The sequence below is a fragment of the Salvia hispanica genome, chromosome 2, assembly GCF_023119035.1.
Source record: "Salvia hispanica cultivar TCC Black 2014 chromosome 2, UniMelb_Shisp_WGS_1.0, whole genome shotgun sequence".
Lineage (NCBI taxonomy): Eukaryota > Viridiplantae > Streptophyta > Magnoliopsida > Lamiales > Lamiaceae > Salvia > Salvia hispanica.
In genome coordinates this window covers 5326917-5349238 of record NC_062966.1, presented here as the reverse complement: position 1 = coordinate 5349238, position 22322 = coordinate 5326917, and the positions used below count along the sequence as shown (strand labels likewise).

The following is a 22322-nucleotide window of genomic DNA, read 5'->3' as shown; positions in this document are numbered from 1 at the left end:
TTTCTAGGAAGCTTCATGTTCCTTTGATTGATGATACTTTGTTTGAGAACCATGTTAGGGAAAATAGGCTTTGCATTCCTAGAGTGTTGAAAACTCTTGATATTTTGAATGAACATATCTTTTGGCTTTGCATTAAGAAGCATGTGGAGAGATTTTGTAGTCAATGTTAGGAATATAGACATGTCAAATCCAAGTCTAATAATTTTGGCCTTTATACAACTTTTCCCCTTCCTAAACACCCTTGGGTGGATGTTTCTGTGGATTTTGTGTTAGAACTCCCCATGTCTTCTAGGAAGAATGATATGTTTGTGGTGGTGGACAAATTTAACAAAACGGCTCATTTCATTCCATGTCAGAAAACAGTTGTCGATTGTATCCCAAAAAAACTTGTGAGTGATAGACAAGTCAAGATTTGAAGTTTCTTTTTTAAAACTCTTAGGGGAATGAATGTTGGGAACATAACTTCCCTTTTCCACTACCACCTACCCCAGAGGGATGGGCAAACCGAAGTAGTGAATCGGACCTTAGGTGCTCTTCTTTGTGCTCTAGTTTTTTAGAACAAAGTTTCTTGGGGGGAGTGTTTACCCGCATAGAGGACCCATGACGAGGTCCATAGCGAGACGACTACGAGAGAAGCTCTCCACTTTCATTCAAAAGGCCATGAGGGAGGAGTCTATGAAGACTGAAGAGCTGGGGACGAGGATCGTGCTGAAAAATGAAGATCGGTCGTTGACGACAGGAGCGGACCAAAAAGGGGCACTCAACCGGGTGATTTTCGCGACCCACTGGTCCACCCGGCCGGGTGACACACCAAGGCAGCAGGGACTGGGAACAACACCCGGCCGGCTGATTTAATGCCCATAAATTCACCCGGTTGGGTAGGATAGCGCAACACTAGATTTGTGGGCCCATTTCTTGGGTTTTGAGCCCTACCTATAAATAGACATTTTACCGCATTTTGAGGGAGGAAATTTTTTATATTAGAATCTTGTGAGATTTGTTTCCTCTCTTGAAAAGAGTTTTTATCCAATTAGTTTCTTAGGTTCTTTGATTATCAATTGATCCAATCAAGTATGATCAAGTATAGGTATGCATTAAGGGTATTCCTTTGAGTAGTGGATTCACTAGTAGTAGGTGAATTCCTTTGAATAGTGGAGTCATTTGTTAAATCTAGTATGTTGAAGATTGCTTAGAGTTTTTTTTTCTCCATCAATGGATTTAGCTAATACTCCCTTCGTCCCACAATAGGAGTCACACTTTGTCATTTTAGTATGTCCCACAATAAGGGTCACACTTCATTTTTTACCATAAGGGGTAAGTAGATATCACATTCCACTCACTCACTTCACTCACATTTTATTATAAAACCAATATAAAAAAGTTGGTGTCATATTCCACTAATTTTTCCAACCTACTATTCTTTGCTCCTGTCCGCGAATAGGAGTACCGGTTCACTTTTACCATAAATGGTAATAGGGTCTCACCTTCCACTAACTTATTTCACTCACATTTCATTTAAAACTAATATATACAAGTGGGAGCCATATTCCACTAACTTTTTTCCGCTCACTTTTTTTAACATTTCTTAAAATCTGTGCCACCCATAAATGAGACTCCTAATGGCGGACGGAAGGAGTATATTTCTTAAAACTTATGCTCACAATAAGAGTAACTCCTATTATGGGACGAAGGGAATATCAAATTCACATTTATTCATCACTCGTCTCCCGTAAAATCATTGAGTCTAGTTTTGGAAGGCTCGATCAACACTCCTTTTTATTGCTTTTGTGTTTAATTGCAAGATCAAACATCGCAAAGGGTATAAATTAATGGATCACAATCTACATAGATCCTTATCAAATGTTCAATTTGTGGTTTTTTCATTTCTTCTTGTAAATAGGGGCATAATGCAGTTTCACAAAATAAGACCACATGACAGATCAAATTAGAATCAATTCAAAACTTTCATATATTTTTATCATTGCCTAACAAAGTTTCCTCAGTCACAGCATTGCCTTTTATATGCAATTCAATCAGGCAGCAACTGCCTTTGCCGAACATGATAATTTAAACTCCATGTACATACCATGATAATTTCACCGGTTCATCCACTTTCATCGATTATGTCTGTTCTGATAGTTTCATGCAAAAACCGTGTTTCAACTTCCTTCATTGTAGCTGATGGGTCTGTGTCAGATATTCACTTGCAAAGCTCCATCTCACAAGTCAGTGTTCCGCGAAAATGATGGCAACGGCATGGCTTCTTGGGGGCGGAGGATGACAAGAATGCCAAACATTCCAAGCATTGGTAGGACAAGAAGCCATTTCAAGAGTTTGTAGTAGTACATATGGAATGTAAGTGAAAAATCATCTGAGAAATAGATCCCATTCCGGTCAACCATCTCCACCATTACAGCTCCAGCGGTTCTTACACCTACTGTCGGAAGTTTAATCCGATGTGTCCCAGGACGATCGAAGATCTGGTCTTGCTTAATCGTTCTCTCTCCTTGGTAATTACCAGGAACCAACAAACTTATCTATGATTACAAACACAGGCTTGGGAAGATTATAAAACATATTGCAAAAATGATAAAAACATAAGGATTTATAGAGAGGTGGAGTAACATACCGTGACATTATAAGGTGCTTGGGAGCCAGATGGAAACCTGTATCTATCGACAATCTCGACTTCAACCCAGAAATGCTTTCCTTCTTCATCTCTGAAAGCACGTGATGATGGAGTAATATAAATTCCTTGGCGATTGTGACGATGTGCTGCATTATTTCTCCCTTGATTTGGTGATCTCCAAGCCTGGAATTACAAGATTTGAAAGACAAATTGAATAAAATCTGCCAACAATCACAAACAGGCGATATTGTTCAGCTATTACCTTGAGAGGATGGTGTGGTGAAGGGGTTGAAAAACAGAAGACATTTCCATTCATGGTGGCAACTATAAGATCAAGGTCGTCCCCACCATCAATATTGTCAGCCAAAACCATGCTATATCTGTAACAGATCAAGAGTTTTTTTTGGGTGAATGGAAAAATAGTAGTAGCTCAAAGAATGAGCAGTCATTATAGCACTCCAAATTATCTTACGCTGTTTCTCCAATATCCACAACATCAGCACATGAAGTAGGGCCATCTATGAGGTATAAATACCCATCAAATGATGTTGTAACAATCGTAAGCCCCTTCTGCTTCTCCCCTCGTTTTTTCAAGTCAACTAGAAGAACTTGATTCATCACTCTTCCATGTGTTCTATAAGGATATGGTCGTATAATTGATCCATCCTTGCCACTTAGAACATATATGTTTCCAGATAGAGTTGGCACAACAATGTCGGTGTGACCATCACCATCTATATCTCCAATGGTGGGCCCCTGTAGGAAACATGTAATTGATCATGAGTGTATGTATATGTTGACAACCATATGTAGGAGTCAAGATATCACAGATTACCTGTGGAACAAGGCTCTTCACATGTGTTACCCAAATTTCTTTTCCTTGTGGAGTCCATGCAGCAACATTTCCATGGGCATCAGCCGTTACTAATTCAATTTTCCCATCATCATTAATGTCAGCTGCAACAACTGCTCCTTGAATTTCAGCCATCTCAAGGGGAAACTTTTCTCTAACTTTGCCTGAATCAGTAAATTGGCAGGTAAGTAAAATAACAATAATATATGGAAGGATGGGAACCAATCAAAAACAATTTCAGTAGGAATATTCTCCATAGCATCTCGACTATAACTAGATACCATCCGACCAACAAAGATAAAATTTACAAAGCTGACCATGACGAAAGGTGATCTAAGAACAACTTTTTCATGTCTAATATAGCATTCTTTCCACTTGTGCAATACATTTAACAGTTAGACATTTAAAAGAACCAAATAAATCAGAAATCTGAATAAACTGCTGCAACAATAGATTCTGGTGAAAATTTATAAATTCCATGCAAGTAAAAGTAATTCAATGATACTAATATACACACACCTTTGTGGTCCAACACATAGAACAAGCCAAAAGAAGTGCCAACTAGAATGTCCAAGTTTCCATCACCATCCAAATCAACAACTGTAGGAGACGAATAAATGTAGGCTCGGAACTTTCCAGTTTCAGTACTCATATCCAATTGTGCACTCCATTTAACTTGCTTTGTATCAAGGTTGAAAACTACAATGCCACCAGCAACATACTTTCCGATATCAATACCACCAAGCTCCTTCAAATGTTCTGGATTGTCATAATACCTATCAAACTTCATATACATCAGTTGAAAGTACCCGTGCAAGCAGTTATGCTAGTAGCAATTAATAAAAACACAAGATATGGCTAAAGAAGTAAGAACTTAATCACACTTCCCAAGTGGAGTATATCAAAATAAAGGATGGCTTCAAATCTCAGATCATTCATCAATACGAATTGCTTCAAAGGAAACCTCTAATACTGAGCAACAGTAACAGTAACACAAATAACAGTAACAGAAAAGAAGAGCAAAAGAAATTGTGAGGAAACTTTCTGAGTTACAAAATTACAAATGAGATGACCATTTTATGATGCTCAGGTACAACAGAGATTTAGCTAAAAGTACACTACAGAGGCTCAAATAATACTGATCTGTTGAGAATGTCACCTGAATAAAGCATGAGGAGGCTATAAATGGAGAGATACTTTACAGGTAGAGGGAAACTTACTCATGGTCAAAGAAGTAAGAAACAGCAACAATCATCTCAAAGACACCATCGTGATCTATGTCTGCTATAACCTGAATTTGATCAGAACAAAAAATTATACATTTATTCAAATTAACAAAGAAGCTGACAAGAATAAAGCTTTAAGCATTGATATACTTACTGGAGTGCACAAGACATGCGCATCTATGTGAACAAAATCTTCCAATTTCTCATGTTCAGATTCAGTCCATTCCTCGTCTCCCCACAAGGTTTCATCAACATAATCATCATAGTCATAGTTATACTCATCCCCCAACTCATCAGTCTCCCTGAACAAGTCAAATGAAGAATCAGCTTCTGCTTCCAGACCTCCCTCATTTTCTACAGTTGCAGCATGATTATCCTCATTGTCTTTTGTATCTTTAACTTCAAGAAGCCTCCTTCTTGCAGCCTTTCCAGTTTCTTCAGACCCAGAAGCAGAGGATGATGTATCATTTGTTTGTGGTGGTATCTTGATATCTGCTCCCACTGGACTGTCATTCTTTTTGTCTTCAGATGAGGTTGTGCTGTTTGATTTGTTGTGATGAACTTCTTCCAGGACAGAATTAGATGAGTCATGGTCACTCGCGGTGGAGTGGGAGATATTTGCAGCAAGTGTGGTCCCATTCAGCTGACTGTTTTGATTATCAGAAGAGATTGTGCGGTTTGATGTGTCATGATTAACTTCTTCTGGGGCAGGGTTTGATGTGTCATGATGAACTTCTTCTGGGACAGGATTTGATGAGTCATTGTGACTTGTTGTGGAGTGTATAGTATTTGCTGCAAGTGTACTTGCATTGGGCTCTGAGAAATATTTCGAATTAGAGATAAATTTACGTAAATATACACTCCAAAAAGAGCAACATATATCCCACCTAAGGGCTGAGGGGTACACTATGCTACATGGTTTGCATACTAAACAGAGTTTTAAAGTCAAACTCAAATGGAAAACTGCCAGATGGTATTGAGAGAGAACAGAATAAAAGTGTATCAAGTCAAAACCTGTATAGTGGACAATTTTACAAAGTACACTGTATGTGATGAGATAACGCAGCTGTTGGCTGGAAACGAACAGAAAACGAACAGAAAATGCATGAAAAGAACAAGGAGCGGAGAAAAAAATCACAACTAACTGGATCGAAACTTGACTTAAAATAAATTACAAACAATAAAACTTCTCCGTAAAGGCCACACCTCCAGAAAGGATTACATGCCTCCAAAAAGGGCTACAACAATCGCTGCACACTTAAAACTAAGAAACACAAAGCTATTTATAAGACTACTATAGACTCTATTTCGAATAAAACTATTCACCCCCTGTTCCGTTCCATGTTAACAGAGTCATTTTTCTATTTTGAGAAGTTCCAAGATAATTGAGTCATTTCTATTTTTGGCAAAAAGTAACTCTCTCTTTTACTTAATTCTCTCTTACTTTAACACACTATTCTTAAACTCCGTGCATCAATTAACAAGGGACGGAGGGAGTAATTAACTAAAGACTCCTAATCCTTTCTGACAGCGATACACGTTGTCGACATGACAGGGAAGTAGGAGTGTGTGAATGTGGAAGCGGTGTGGAAATAGTTAGTTATATTCCAGTGGGTATTGTTGGTTATCTTTAGTTAAAAGGGCCCTATTAACTAGTTTCTCTTGAGAATATCCAAAGATAAATTGATTACATGTGTAAGAAAACAACATAGAATTTTCCCCTAAACTTTCCTTGTGCCACAGCCAGTGGAATATAGCTCGCCCCAGCTACCTTGGGGCGATTCGGGTTGACGTATGTGCGCAGCACGCTTTGGACAACACTAATGATGCTTAAATGACAAGGTAACAAACTTACGGTGTAATGACTCCATAAGAGCCTCCTGGACCAATTGGTCATCATCAACATCAGGATGAGAGCGATCAACAGGATCTGGAAGCAAACCAATATGCCAATCCTTTTTAACTTTCAACCTTGGAATCTCCAGTTTATCTGACATCATGTATCCTGAAACCCTATTTTATGAAACAAGATTAATAAGCTAAGACAGGATAACTATTATCCATAACAAAGGGAAGCATTTAGCATAAACGGTAGTTACCTAAAAAAGAGCACTTCACCGTTATACGTGGCTAAAGCAATTTCTCTGACACCGTCCTTATCAATATCGTAAAGAAGAGGACTAGAGTGGACCGTAGACTGATGAAAAGCTGGCCATCCTGATAAAGTGCTCAATTACAGAATAAACCAAAATTATTCATACAATTATTTGATTCTTTATGCAACTTTCCTTCTAGATGTATAGAAGCAGAGAAATCAATCTAGAATATATCTTAAGGTCACTTTGTAAAAAACAATAAATTTTATTAATTGTTCGTGGTGGTGCTACCTGGTAATTTATCTCCATCAGATCCTTCTAGGACTTCCAAGTAATGCACAAAGGAAGGAACTACGACTTCTAGCTTTCCATCACTGGTGTATGAATAGAACTTATCAATCAGATGTGAAGGCAAATAATAAATAAACAAACTAACATTATGAGCAGTTAAGAAAGCTCATAATATAAAATCAATATACATACAGCAAGCCCATAACCTGTTAAAAAGATCATCTCTTTTACCATCTAAACATTTAAATCAAACATAGGTGGTTTTACATGGCATCAATGTTCCATAGGGGGGAAGTGAACAAACATGCAATGTGCAATTAACCATTCAATCAACGAGGGACGAATTACTTGTATTCCTTCCATCACCTGTTAATATCTGCCACCAAGGGAGTTGCATATATGCTAGAACTCACTTCAGCCTGCCACCTAAGTTCCAGATGCTGAGGGCATTGTGTGTTCAACAACTCGTCCTCGTCACTGTCGACAGAGAAATTTTAGGCATCACTTAACTCTTCAATAATGTTGCGAAATGAAATGCGTGAATTAATCTTTAAATAAATCATAAATCAAAGAAGAAAAACAGGCATTCACTTCGAACTGATTTATTATCATAACCAATAATCTGATTCCGCCACAACCAATATGAACCGATTAAGATTGAAAGCACTAGATAACATTAATAAACTTACAAATTGGGGTAACCAAGGGCATCATCAGTGGCCTCACGCTCCCTAAATTTGTTCGTCTTTGCCTCCTCCGATTGAGATGTGCCATGATCGAAACTCAAACACAACACCGCAAAAACAAGAAAACTACGAAACGTAAAACTCCAAGATTCCATGAATTAGGCGAAAGAAAATCCACGATTTGAATTGTTCGAAACAAAATAAAATGAAAATTTAGGGCAAATGACCAAGAATTGTAAGTAGTCAAAGCCCTAGTGAGAGAAATAAAACAGTTTGCAGTAGAATTTTAGCTCATACAGTAGAAAACTAATCAATTCAATTGTGGTGCATGTAATTTATCTTTCCCGTAAAAATATATCCTTCTATTTTAAGTAATTTTTTCTCCTTTACCTCATTTTTCACTAACAATTTTAGGTAATTTCTTTCTTCTCTAATGAGATTTACCTCATTTTTCACTAAGAATACTATAATTACTTATTTTTTTTATCTCTTTCTTGTTTTATACCAATTATGCAATAATTCTCCTGTCATGCCAACTATCCATATTTTTATGAGACAGAGGAAGTAATACTAATATTTATACCCTAGTTTATTAAAATTTACAAAAAGAATTGTGGTACAGAATTGGGGTCCCCGATGATCGGAATGGCGACCGGAATCCTAACAATACGAACTAAGTTACTCGGTGAAGATAAGAGAGGAGGGGAAAGCTGATTTTGCATTAATTCATAAATCTGAAATTACAATAAAGGAAATACAGCTCTTATGTATGAGCAACAGTTCGATCTAACAGAATTCTCATAACTAACTAAAGCTATTCCATGCGTTGTCATGCGTCATGTGTGTGTGATTTAATCCCCTAAAATCCATGTGTGCATGCACTCATGCACCACTTATTTAATTAGCCACCTAAGCTGCGCTTATTCATGTACCAAATCTCCCCCCTCGAAATAAACCTTGTCCTCAAGGTTTGAATGCCGGAAAATGGTCGAGCAAATCATGCAAGTACTCCCACGTGGCATCCTCCGGGAAGGAGTTAGCCCAATGAACCAAAACTTGTGTAGCCGGCTGATTTCCCCTCTTCGCCAAGCGTCGGTCCAGAACTTTAACCGGCTCCAGAAAAGTGGAATTGCCCACAAAGGGAAGCGTCCCATGCAACTGATCCAAAGGTCCCATTTTTTTCTTGAGTTGAGATACATGAAAAACAGGGTGAATCTTGCAGCCAGAAGGGAGCTGCAGTTTGTACGCCACCGTGCCGAATTTGTCGATCACCTTGAAGGTTCCGAAGTACCTCGGGCTAAGCTTCTGAAACTGCCGATCGCGTAAGGTATTCTGCCGATAAGGTTGAAGTTTCAGATAAACCCAATCTCCCAACGCAAACTGCCGGTCCGAACGATGGCGGTCGTGTTGTTGCTTCATCCGCTTTTGAGCACGACCTAAGTGATGTTTAAGCACATCCATCATAGCCCCTCGTGCCAGCAGGCTCTCGTTCACATCGTGGACTGAAGAGTCTCCCCGAAAGTAAGGAATATGCATCGGCGGTGGGTAGCCATAGAGAGCCTCGAATGGGGTAGTTTGAATAGCCGAATGGAACGATGTGTTGTACCAAAACTCAGCCAAGCTCAACCACTTACTCCACTCCGTTGGTTGATCCCCACACATACATCCTAAATAGGTCTCTAAACACCTATTAACAGCCTCCGTTTGCCCATCCGATTGCGGGTGGTAAGCCGTGGAAAGATGAAGCTCGACCCCCTGCAACTTGAAAAAATCAGACTAGAAAGCGCTCAAGAAGACTCTATCCCGATCACTGATGAGGACCGTTGGCAACCCATGAAGCTTGAAAACTGTATCCAAAAAAGCTTGGGCAACTGTCAAAGCCGTGTAAGGGTGAGCTAAGGACATGAAGTGGGCGTACTTGGTGAGGCGATCAACGACCACCAAGATTGTGGACTTTCTAGATGAAACCGGAAGGCCCTCGATGAAATCCAAACTCACATGAGACCAAGCGTCTTCGGGCATAGGAAGAGGCTGCAATAGACCGGGAGAGGCACTGTGATCGTATTTGAAACGTTGACAAACATCACACTCACGGATATATTGACGGATTAGTTTCTCCATATTAGGCCAATAAAACAGAGAAGAAAGCCTCTTGTAGGTGGCTAAGATGCCAGAATGACCGCCAGAACTCGAGTCATGAAATAAGCTCACAATCTTCAAGCGAAGGGCTGCATCATCCCTAACCACCAGCCTGCCCTTCCGACGCAATTGACCCCCTATCCACGAAAACTTGGAATCCTTCATAGGATTCTGTTGGAGCTCCAAAATCAGAGAGCGTAAGCTCGAATCAGAGGACCAAGTAGCTTCAATCAATGGATAAATATCTGTGGAAACCGTGGTGATGGCCATGCAGAATATATCTGAAGAATGGACCCTCGAGAGAGCGTCAGCCACAACATTCTCGGTCCCTTTCTTGTATGTTATCACAAAATCATAAGCCATCAGCTTAGAAAGCCAATTCAATTGCCCTGGTGTGGAGAGCTTTTGTTTCAACAAGTGAGCTAACGTTTTGTGGTCTATATGAACCTCAAATGGCTTGTTCCCCACGTAATGACTCCAATGTGTGACCGCGAACACAATCGCCAATGGCTCTTTGTCATAAACTGAGAGTAACTTATGTTGAGGGGATAAGGACTTACTGATAAAGGCAAGAGGGTGGCCTTGCTGCATCAAGACCACTCCTATCCCATAGCTTGACGCGTCCGTTTCTATGACAAACGGAAGAGAAAAATCCGGGAGAGCCAGAACTGGTGGGGTTATCATCGCTCTTTTAAGCCCCTGAAAAGCGAGCTCGGCTTCAACATTCCAAAGAAAAGCATCTTTGCGAAGCAGATCAGTTAGGGGCTTGCAAATAACGCCGTAATTCCTTATAAACCGCCTATAATATCCCGTAAGACCCAAGAAGCCCCGAAGCTTAGAGACATCGGATGGAGAAGGCCAATCCTGCATTGCCCGAATCTTCTTAGGGTCAATGGCCACTCCATCCTTGGAGATAATATGACCCAAGTACTCAATCTGATCTCTAGCAAACTCGCATTTGGATCTCTTAGCAAACAACGAATGGTCTCGGAGCTTAGTAAAAACCTGTTCCAAATGAGAGAGATGAGCCGAGGAGTCCTTGCTATACACCAAAATGTCGTCAAAAAAGACCAACACAAAACGTCACAAAAACGGGCTGAAAATATTATTCATAAGACTTTGGAACGTCGCAGGGGCGTTCGTAAGGCCAAAATGCATCACGGCGAACTCATAATGACCATCATGTGTCTTGAAAGCGGTCTTTGGAATGTCCTCCGGCTGCATATGGATCTGGTGGTACCCCGCATGCAAGTCGATTTTAGAAAAAACAGCCGCTCCATGTAATTCTTCCAACAACTCCTCGATCAAGGGGATCGGATATTTATCCTTTACCGTGAGCTTGTTAAGGCGTCGATAGTCCACACACATACGCCACGTCCCATCCTTTTTCTTAACGAGGACAACCGGTGAAGAGAAAGGACTAGAGCTCGAGCGTACGAAGCCCTGTTGTAGGAGCTCCTTTACTTGGCGTTCAATGATATCCTTCTGTAAGGCAGTGTGACGATATGGCCGAGAATTGACCGGAGAAGCCCCATGAGTCAGAGTAATCTGATGGTTGCGGGAACGGAGGGGAGGAAGGCTGCTGGGCTCTGCAAAGACGCTGCTCTGTTCAGCCAACAAATTCTGAATAGGAGCAGGTATCCCCTGTTCTATTTGATCAGAGCAGTTCAAAGCCAAGAGGTCAGAGTGACCCTCTGCATTGAGCTGAATACAACACAACTGAATTCCATCGCTACGTGTGAGGAGCTTATTCATCTCACGCTCCGACGCAGCAGCAATCTGAGGTGTAGGCCGGCCACCCCTTAGGGAAAATTTCTTCCCATCCAACAAGAAATCCATCGTCAGTTGCTTGAAATCCCAATGGATAACACCAAGAGTCTCCAACCATTGGACTCCCAACACCATATCGCAGTTACCTAACGGGAGGAGCAGAACCTCTGTAGAGAGTGTGGTGCCATGTAAAGACCAACGTAAATCCTTAAACATGGAAGCGCACTCAATGCGATTGCCATCAGCGACGTCCACAAATACCGGCTTAATCGGGGTGAGTTTGAGACCAAGCCGTTGAGCCAGCTGCAAATCCAAGAAGTTATGGGTGCTCCCTGAATCAATAAGGATGTGGAGAGCACGTTTACCAACCCTGCCGGTGATCCTCATAGTCTGAAAACCCCGAGAAGTCGAACCACAAATCGCATTGATAGAGATAAGAGGGTTATCATCTTCTCCAACCTCCTCATCCTCCTGAGGCTCCGAGTCAAATTCAATGCCCCTAACACCATCATCAATCTCCAGAATATACAATTGTTTCCGAGCACAACGATGATTCCTATCAAACTTCTCATCACACCCAAAGCAAAGGTTCCTAGCCCGACGATCAGCCAACTCCTCAGGGGTCAAGACACGCTTATTCTTAAAATTAGGCATTGTGGGAGTAGGTAACAACGACGAAGAGGGAGAGATCTGGGAATTACCAGCGGGGCTCGAAGAGTTGAATCGACGAGGAGGAGGTGCAGAGAATCCATCCTTCGCCGGAGCAGAGAGGTCCTGCAGACGTGCTAACGCATAGGCGTGCACCAGAGTCTGCGGCATGAACATCCGGACCGCCTTCTGCACATAGGAACGGAGACCATTGATGAAGTGGCTGATGGCATAGGATTCTGAAATAGCAACACGACCCAATAGCAATTCAAACCGATCGTGATAATCGGCGAATGATCCGGTCTGCTTCAAGGAAAGTAACTCCGACATTGGGTCGCCTAGAAGATGACATCCAAATCGGCTCTCCAAAGCTTGGAGAAACAACGGCCATGGTGTAGCCATCGGAAGCTCTTGGTACGTCGACCAATTCTTATACCATTGTAAGGCACGACCCTCAAGGTTAATGATGGCCAATCGAACCTTTGAATCCTCCGGAGTGAGGTCGACGGTGAAGAAGTGATCACACCGCATGATCCAGCCTTGTAGATCCTCACCAGAGAAGATTGGAAAACCCACCTTAGACTGGCGTGTCGCAAAGTATTATTGTTGTCTCCCCTGAAATCCAACGCCACCTCCAGCCGGCGGAACAACTCCACCACCAGGGGCCACAAAACGAGACATAATTTCGTTTTGCTAGACTTGAAGTGCCAGAATTTCCTCCCTCAGCTCGCGCATGGTCAGATCGCGAGTGCTTTCCGTCTGATCTCGCAGTTTGTCGAGATTTTCCCGACGATGATCGGCGTCGGCCATTCGAGCGGTCAGATCCGCCACTGCCGCCGTGATCATCTCCACCAGACGGCGAATCGTATCGCCGGAGCGTGTGTCTACCATAGGATCGGTGAGACTGATACCACTTGGTACAGAATTGGGGTCCCCGGTGATCGGAACGGCGACCGGAATCCTACCAATACGAACTAAGTTACTCGGTGAAGATAAGAGAGGAGGGGAAAGCTGATTTTGCATTAGTTCATAAATCTGAAATTACAATAAAGGAAATACAGCTCTTATATATGAGCAACAGTTCGATCTAACAGAATTCTCATAACTAACTAAAGCTATTCCATGCGTTGCCATGCGCCATATGTGTGTGATTTAATCCCCTAAAATCCATGTGTGCATGCACCCATGCACCACTTATTTAATTAGCCACCTCAGCTGCGCTTATTCACGTACCAAATTGACAAGATAACTAATTTTTTAATCAAACTTATAATAATTGCAAGCTTATGCACACATGTTAGTTTTCTGGAGGGACTACAGAAATTCACATGTCTTTAAAAATGGCGAACTTTTTATTTTAGGAATTTTTACATTTTCTTCTTTTTGTTTTCTTTTGTCTCACAAAATATAAGAATAGACCAAACTATCAAACGAGAAATTTCAGTTTTTTTTATAAATTAAATCTCTTAATGGATAATCTGGTCAATTCTTGTATTTAGTCAAGGAAAAGAATAAAAATACTAAAAATTTTGGTTGGGTAATTTGGTTAATTCAAAAAGGGAGACATAATGTGAATAGCATTTGCATAGTTTTTCCCCTTGATTTTATGCATTTTTAAGTGTTTTGTGGAGTTGTAATTTTGCTTTTATAGAAAGAGGTAAAGTGAACTACCGAAGGATGTTTGAATAAAAACAGTACTTCCTCCATCTATCAATATAAGGTCAATTTTGATTTGTCACGGGTTTTAACAAATACTCCCTCCGTCCCAGATAATTTGGGACACTTTGATCCGGCACGGGTTTTAAGAAATCTAATTGAAAGTGAGTTGAAAAGGTTGATGGGATGTGGGTCCAACTTTTAAAGTATTAGTTTCATAATAAAATGTGAGTAGGACTGAGTTAGTGGAATGGGACAAATTATGGGTCGTCCCACATAATTTGTCCCATTTCACTTTTACCATTTTTGGTAGTAGGACCCATAATTTGTCCCATTCCATTAACTCATTCTCACTCACATTTTATTATAAAACTAATACATAAAAGTAGGATTCACATGCTACTCACTTTTTCAACCCACTTTCTTTGAATTACTATATGAATAATTTAGTTCACCCGGGGGTATATTGGTCATTTTACTGAATTAAAATGAGAAGGGTCTTCTCTTTCCCTCATTTGAACATTTCATTTCCCACTGTCTATTCTCTATTCTCCCTCCGTCGAATACGCCGGGTTCCGCCACTGTGACCTCCATTTTTCATCATGTTTCCTCCATTCCTCGTCGTCATCAACATTAGCAAAGAAGAGAAGGGATTCCACCCAACTCATCTCCATGCGATCATCTTCGGTCAATCCCAGCTCGGGAAACTGCTCTTCCACTATAGGGAGGAGGTCGTGGACCCTACCAAGGTACAACGACGTGAATGAGGCGGCGACTGTTAGGTTTCCGGTCGCCGGAGGGTTGGTAGGGTTTAGGAATAGTCTGAGGAGGAGATTCTCGACGACCTTGTCGGCGATGTGTTGTCATTTATCGACAAGCTCCGTCGCGTTTTCCTCCAGCGTTCATGTCACGTTGAAGGCGGTGATTGAAAACTATTTTCAATCATTTTTTTTTATATTTGTGTCGTTTCTAATCTTACTTTTATTTGATTTTCTGTATGGTTAAGCATTTCGGTTTTGCTTAATCCAAATCGATTTGAAAATTCAAATTTTGAGATATGTACCTGGATCGATCCAAAATATTTTAAAAAATGAATGTGAAAATTCAGAACTTTTATAACCATGGTTAGAGTGAAGTGTTTGTGATCCATGCTTATTGTATACTGTTTTTTCATTTCAGTGAAGTAAAATGTGCTTAGAGTGAAGTTACTTGCTTAGAGTGATGTGTTTGTGATCCCTGCTTATAGTGCACTGTTTTTTCATTTCAGTGAAGTAAAATGTGCTTAAAGTGAAGTATTTCAAGGTTAGAATGAAGTGTTTGTGATGCGTGTTATTAGTGATGTTTTTTCATCTCAATGAAGTAAAATGTGGTTAGAGTGAAGTATCCCATGGTTAGAGTGAAGTGTTTGTGATCTATGCTTATAATGCACTGTTTTTTCATTCCAGTGAAGTAAAACGCACTTAGAGTGAAGTATTCATGGTTAGAGTGAAGTGTTTGTGATGCATTTTATAAGTGATATGTTTTTTCATCTCAGTGAAGTAAAATGTGCTTAAAGTGAAGTATTCCATTCTTAGAGTGAAGTGCATGTGATCCATTCTTAAAGTGCACTATTTTTTTTAAATTCTAGTGAAGTAAAACGGGCGTAAAATGAAGTATTTCATGGTTAGAGTGAAGTGTTTGTGATGCATGTTATCAGTGATATGTTTTTTCATCTCAATGAAGTAAAATGTGCGTAAAATGAAGTATTCCATGGTTAGAGTGAAGTGTTTTTGATCCATGCTTATAGTACACTGTTTTTTCATTCCAGTGAAGTAAAACGCGCATAGAGTGAAGTATTCCATGGTTAGAGTGAAGTGTTTGTGATGCATGTTATCAGCTATATGTTTTTTCATCTCAGTGAAGTAAAATGTGCTTAAAGTGAAGTATTCCATTCTTAGAGTGAAGTGTATGTGATCCATTCTTAAAGTGCACTGTTTTTTAATTCCAATGAAGTAAAACGCGCTTAGAGTGAAGTATTCCATGGTTAGAGTGAAGTGTTTGTGATACATGTTATCAGTGATATGTTTTTTCATCTCAGTGAAGTAAAATGTGCTTAAGTGAAGTATTTCATGGTTAGAGTGAAGTGTTTGTGATCTATGCTTATAGTGCACTGTTTTTTTGTTTCAGTGAAGTAAAACGCGCTTAGAGTGAAGTATTCCATGGTTGCAGTGAATTGTTTGTGATGCATGTTATCAGTGATATGTTTTTTCATCTCAGTGAAGTAAAACGTGCTTAGAGTGAAGTATTACATGGTTAGAGTGAAGTGTTTGTGATTCGTGCTTATAGTGATCTATTTTTTTTCATTTCAGTGAAATAAAATGTTCTAAAAGGGTAGTATTCCATTCTTAGAGTGAAGTGTTTGTGATCTATTCTTAAAGTGCACTGTTTTTTCATTTCAGTGAAGTAAAATGTGCGTAGAATGAAGTGTTTGTGATGCATGTTATCAGTGATATATTTTTTCATCTTAGTGAAGTATTCCATGGTTAGAGTGAAGTGATTGTGATCCATGCTTATAGTGCATTATTTTTTCATTTCAGTGAAGTAAAACATGCTTAGAGTGAAGTATATAGAGATTACCTCATGTCCCATAATATCATCAGTCAGCTTGCAAATATTTAACCTTTTTTTTTTTTTAATTTCGTGAAGTATATAGAGATTATAGTGAACTAATAAATGCTAATAGTGAAGTATTTTACCTTTGCAGGGAATCAATTTATGTAGAGTGGAGTATATGATGCATGTCTAATAGTGTTATGTGTTTTGTTTTCTGATTTCAGTGACGTGTATAGAGCTTAGAGTGAAGTATATGATGAATGTTACTATGGTGAGCGGGAACAAGATTGGAAATGTTAATTGCCTAAAAGAAGCATCAAGGGAATACTACAAAGGCTAAGAGCAAAGTATTGCAGTGCATTAATGTTGTCGAAAACAAACCACAAGTCGTTAAATAACTAGTCGACAACATCAAAGCATTATAAAAAATGTAGCAACAACATGGAGATAGATGTGAAAAAATATGATTGTAAACTTTAAGCGTTCATGACCATTTGTATAAAATTTATATAGTTCATAATATGTGTTATTTAGTTCAATATAAAGCTCATCCGTTTCAATTAAATTCAATATTATGTTAACTATCTACTTCACTGTAGAGTATATTTATTGCACTATATAACATATTTGCTTCACTATAATTCACAAATATGACGATCATTCTGAAATTCAAAATTACGAAACACATGAAAAGAAAATAGAAATTCAGCTTTATTAATAAGCAAAGATCTCACTTTATTACTCAGAAATGAATAAAATACAAAGAATATATCAATCATACCCAGCCAACCACAACAAATCGCTGCTACTACTACTACTATGAATCATAAAAATCCATACACAAAAGGGGGAAAATACATCAATTCTAGTTTCATTGATTCAAATCACTCAATTCAATGCCTGAGCAGCGCGGCGGCAGATAGGAGAACTGACACGGCGTATGTCGAGACCTCGACGGCGGCGTACGCTAGCATTGCGGCGGCCTTGTTGAAGCTAATTTGCGCCATCGGTGAGCGATAGGTTAGCAGAATGATCGTATTTCAAAATTGAATTCATATAGCAATTAGACTATTCACGGTGAATGACGATCGATCAGGAATCGAATATGGAAATCACGCTTGACGAATGATAAGAACTCAGGAAATCACGGACGAGATGAACAAATCTAGAATCGTGATAAATCTGAAATCTGGAATTGGATCGTGATGAACAAATCCAGAGGATTAACGATCAGGAATCGTGAATTTTGGAAGAAATCATAAATTTGAAAGAAATTATGAATCATGAATGAACTAAGCTAAATTTGGCGAAAATACACAAATATGGTAAAGGTGAAGAAATCGTAAATTTGAATTAATAATATTGAATTCCTGAATTCCGTAAAATGCCCTTGGGCTATATCTAAGCAATAGGATTATTTAAGCCATATGATTAATTTGAAGTATTAAAATGTGTGGCTGAGATTTATTCTCTAGTTATACCCTTAAAATTAGTTAAACATTGATCACTCCTCTATCTCTCAAATTTATTTAATGTGGATTGGGAAAAAGTAAGTTTTACAAATAATTAAGTTAAAAAAATGCCTGCTCCTATTCTCAAAATTATTGTGTAATCCATCGGCCCTTTTGGCAACCCTTTCCTTTTTTTCATAATTAAATTTAGAAATATTAAATGGACTTTCTAATTAAATTATTGGACTTTCTTTCTTTTCTTTTGGTCACCCAATTAACCCTTGTTCTTCTTATTCTTAATAACATTTCTAATTAATTTGATATTTGATTATCGATAAGAATTAATATAATTCCAAATAAATACTACCCCTCCGTCTCATTCTTTGGACACATTTTTTTTTTTTTAGTGTCTCGCTCTAAATGACACATATCTTAAAATAGAAACATCAATTTATCTACTTTTTTCTTTTTCATAGTACTTTATTCTTTATCCACTAACTCATAAAATAACACTGCATAAAATCTCGTGTTAAATAAGTAATGATCCACTTAGAATGAGATGGGGGGAATATTGATTAGTATTCCACCATTTATTCCAAATGGAATTGAAAATACAATAATTCTATCTCTATATTTCTTCAAATGTTTGGTATACATTTACAATTTTCGGGATGCTATGGAGGATTTTTGGACAGCACTAATCATTTATAACCCATGGTAGACATAAGAGCCTCATGGACTAATTGGTCATCGTCAACATCAGGATGAGAGCGATACCAACAGGATCTGGAAGCAAACCAATGTTGGAATGAAGGGAAGAGCTAGCATAATTCAATGTAGTCGCTATGAATCTTTCATTCGTTTATTTTCTTGCATTCTATTTTCTATCAAAACTAACACTCATTTAAAACAAAAAATTGATAGATACTATACATTGAAGACCATGAGACCATGACTGTTTGAAGTAGTATACAAATTATTTAGCATAATTAACCTTGTAGTTTTATTTGTGATAATAATTAAGCTAGTACGTAATTATTAATACCGGTTGATGGGATGAAGCAAATTTTAGTAATTGTTGATAGCGTCTTCATTGGCATCACCGAGTGCCGCCTCATTCAAATACTTTTCAGACAATTTAACTCTCTTCACATTTTCCTGCTCTCGAACGATCATGTTGCCGTACTCAATCAGCATTGCAAGACTCATTTCGGGCAACTCAAACTCAGGTGGCTTCTCCCTTGAGTTCACAAGCTTGCTCGACATCGTCTCCACTCCTACGCTGGCAATCCATTGACGCACTAGATCATCGTACACTCTTGCCCTCACAGCCCCAAAGAAATCTACAGATGCATTAATGTAACTAAAAATTATATCAGTTCGCAGATACATTAATATAAGTTGATATCAGAAAAGGTATCAGTTAATACATTAATTTCAATTGATGTCACAAAACGTATCTATATCTAACTGATATGGTTATCATAGTTCTCATTGTGATTAGTTGGACATCATTAAATTAAATGGAATATAGATAACATATACCAATAGATTGGGCGGGGAAAGTGTCGACGAGCTTGGCCACACCGTGTATGTCAAGACTGAAGATTCCGGAACAGACACCAATCCGGTCAGCTCTGGTGGGAGCCCAGTAGAACTTTTCCATACGGCCATCACGGATGAGCGGAGCGTACAAGGTTGAGAAGTCGTTACCGGTGACAATGACTGGCACTCGAGGATTCTCCTGTTTGTTGTACATTCCTGGGAGCTGAACGCTGGTGGGATTGTCAGCAATATTCATCAGCGTCGCGTTCACCATTTGATTGTTCACTGTGTACTGCGTCGTCCCTCCGAATCTTCCTGCACCCGCGTCTAAATCGTTGATCAACAAAACGCACATTTTCCCTTTAGCGATCCTGTCCGCCGCCTCCCGATATCTCTGTCTGATCAACTTGGCTGGCTCTCCTGCGTTTCCGCTTTCCAGTTCTCCCGCACTCATCACAATGGGACTGCCAATTAATTGCATTTTATTAATTAATTCATTCTGTTTTAGTCTGTATCATAAAAATAGAATTTTCTATCATAGGAAACTTGTGGACCCATTTTTCACTAATACACTTTTTCTTTCTATCTATCTCTTAACACTTAACTAGTTTTGTATTAAAAACTTATGTAGTATAAATTTTGAGATATTGACTTACCTTATTCCCATTTTGGAGAAAACCAACTCACACTGGAATGATTTTCCTTCTCCCTTTCCTCCCCAAATGCCCAAAATCAATGGCACCTGAAATTATTGTTTGGCTGTAACCTTTATTTTCTTCAACCAAATATAGTAATCCTTTTGTTTCATTAGTGTTGTATTTTTTTTTTGGACATATAGATTGAGGAATACTCCCTCCGGCCGTCATTAGGAATCTCGGTCACTTTTGCGCACTCTTTTTATAAAAATGATAATAAATTGTTAATGTGGAAAATTGGTAAATTAAGAGAGAATAATGTTTCTTCTAAACATTATTTTCTCTCTTACTTTATTATTTCTCCACTTTAACTATCATTTTTATAAAATGAGTGCACAAAAGTGACCGTGACTCCTAATGTCGGATGGAGGGAGTACGTATTTTAAAAGTTAATTAGAATGAGATTGAGAATAATGTAAAGAGAGAATAAAACAGTTATAACTAAAGTAAGAAAAATAATATAGTAATGCAACATCCGAAAACAGAATACTACGATCCAACTATAATGAAACAGAGACCGGGAGTATTATTTTTGGCTCGAGAACAACAACAGACCTTGATGTTTGGCAGATTGATGAAGTTTTTAGCGATGTGAACTAGTAGCTTGTCCATGAATGCAGGAGCAATGTAGCATCCATTCATAGAATTATCAAATTGATATCTGAAATAAATCCCATAATCAATCATCATTGACATGGAAGGTATACAAGTGTAAAGAAGAAGAAGAAGAGTTTGTATTGTGACGTTACTGTCGGAGGCCAGCAGTGAGGTAGTCGTATGAGCTCAAGACTGCGTCATGGGTGCCCTCACCCGGTGGAGCTTGGAAGAGCGTATCGACCATCCCTTTCCCTCTCGTGATGTCCTGCTGATCGTCGGAGATGTCGGTCGTCAGCCCCCTCCATCTGTCCCTATCGTTCTCGCAACAAATCTTCTTCCTCGCGCTCCTCCAGCTTGACACCCATCCATTCGTCGTTAACTGCAAAATAATGGATTGTTTTCCATACTTTCCAAGAAACTAAATATACTCTATTCATAAACTAAAAGTACCAATGGTCTATTGAAAGCTCCGATAGTAATGGTGGAAGCAGATGCGGCCATGTTAGATTTGTGAAAATGGGTAGGACTTACGTTGCTAAATAAACAGGGATATTACATTGCTAACTTTACATTTCGTGTGTTATTTCTCATGACAGTTCAATCACCATATCCGATTAACACACGTGGCTTAACTAAGCCAACGTGGTTTTCTACTGACTATTTATCCTACTTGCCGCGAACTTAAGAAGTGGGCTAAAATAACATAGACGTTTTATGATTGCCAATGTAGAATATGTTTTCGCTAAAATAACATAGAAAATGTAAGTCTGTGATATTTAAGAATAATTTTAAAATACAAAAATAATAGAATTAGGCCAAAATTCGTAATTTTAAAAACTTTAAGAGATTATCAACGAGATACTAATAAAATTTGATTGGGTGGATGTGAATAGAGATATTGGTGTAAAATTTATTATTTTTATGATAAATACAATAACGGATGAATTAGTCAAATACTCCTCCGTCCTAAAAGAATATGCATTTTAGATTCGGTACAGATTTTAATGCAAAATTAAAGTAAGAGATAGGTAGAGAAAAAAAAAAGTAGTAAAAATTAAAGTATTGTTAATAGAGAATAAGCCATACCTTAATAGAAAGAAAAGAGTATCTAAAATTAGAATGTATATATTCTTGTGGGACAAAATAAAAAAAATTAATATTTTTATAATACTGATAGAGTACGTAACATACCACTGTAAAATTGGAATAACTTGGATGCATATTAAATGAATATGGGCGTGATGATTGATGATATGGATATGGGCTGAACTGAACTCTGAAGGGGACGTAGCAACAAAATGGAGGCTTCTTGGAAGAAGGAATTATTTGGATATATAGAAGTTGTGGAGTAATGCATTGGTTTCCACCACTAATAGTTGGTATAATTAGTTTTTTTGGATCTATTCTTTTTCTAAATTTATAGTAAAAATACATATTTTCCCTGGTAA

At 38.7% G+C, this 22322-nt stretch overlaps 2 protein-coding genes across 3 annotated transcripts; both read right to left on the bottom strand.

The window, feature by feature from the left end:
* Nucleotides 1-1945: 1945 nt before the first annotated feature.
* LOC125205936 (protein DEFECTIVE IN EXINE FORMATION 1) lies at nucleotides 1946-8067 on the bottom strand. Its single transcript, XM_048105155.1, has 13 exons — nucleotides 7785-8067; nucleotides 7462-7572; nucleotides 7096-7178; nucleotides 6808-6925; nucleotides 6564-6721; nucleotides 4863-5524; nucleotides 4703-4773; nucleotides 4002-4258; nucleotides 3465-3646; nucleotides 3102-3385; nucleotides 2892-3009; nucleotides 2630-2812; nucleotides 1946-2537 (listed from the first exon to the last, which is right to left on the bottom strand). The coding sequence occupies exons 1-13, from the start codon at nucleotides 7934-7936 to the stop codon at nucleotides 2220-2222; spliced, it is 2697 nt and encodes an 898-aa protein (XP_047961112.1). The 5' UTR covers nucleotides 7937-8067; the 3' UTR covers nucleotides 1946-2219.
* A 10943-nt stretch (nucleotides 8068-19010) lies between these two features.
* LOC125208159 (ribulose bisphosphate carboxylase/oxygenase activase 2, chloroplastic-like) lies at nucleotides 19011-21375 on the bottom strand. 2 transcript variants are annotated; one of them, XM_048107736.1, is made up of 6 exons: nucleotides 21316-21375; nucleotides 21027-21280; nucleotides 20833-20938; nucleotides 20239-20324; nucleotides 19583-20046; nucleotides 19011-19380 (listed from the first exon to the last, which is right to left on the bottom strand). In XM_048107736.1, the coding sequence occupies exons 1-6, from the start codon at nucleotides 21373-21375 to the stop codon at nucleotides 19106-19108; spliced, it is 1245 nt and encodes a 414-aa protein (XP_047963693.1). In that variant the 3' UTR covers nucleotides 19011-19105. The 2 variants fall into 2 exon arrangements, with proteins under 2 accessions (XP_047963693.1, XP_047963691.1); XM_048107734.1 differs by having other exon boundaries at nucleotides 21027-21292; nucleotides 21325-21375.
* Nucleotides 21376-22322: the final 947 nt, after the last annotated feature.

Bases quoted from the DNA above. Each gene is read 5' to 3' on its own strand.
- LOC125208159 (XM_048107734.1), bottom strand. From the start codon at position 21,375: ATGGCCGCATCTGCTTCCACCATTACTATCGGAGCTTTCAATAGACCA. The intron at 20,325-20,832 runs GTCTGTTGTTGT...CAATAATTTCAG, and splicing joins TCAATCTGCCAAACATCAAG to GTGCCATTGATTTTGGGCAT. The intron at 20,047-20,238 runs GTAAGTCAATAT...ATTAATTGGCAG, and splicing joins TTCTCCAAAATGGGAATAAG to TCCCATTGTGATGAGTGCGG.
- LOC125205936 (XM_048105155.1), bottom strand. From the start codon at position 7,936: ATGGAATCTTGGAGTTTTACGTTTCGTAGTTTTCTTGTTTTTGCGGTG. The intron at 4,259-4,702 runs GTAAGTTTCCCT...GAAGTTTGATAG, and splicing joins TCTTACTTCTTTGACCATGA to GTATTATGACAATCCAGAAC. The intron at 3,647-4,001 runs GTGTGTGTATAT...TTACTGATTCAG, and splicing joins CTATGTGTTGGACCACAAAG to GCAAAGTTAGAGAAAAGTTT.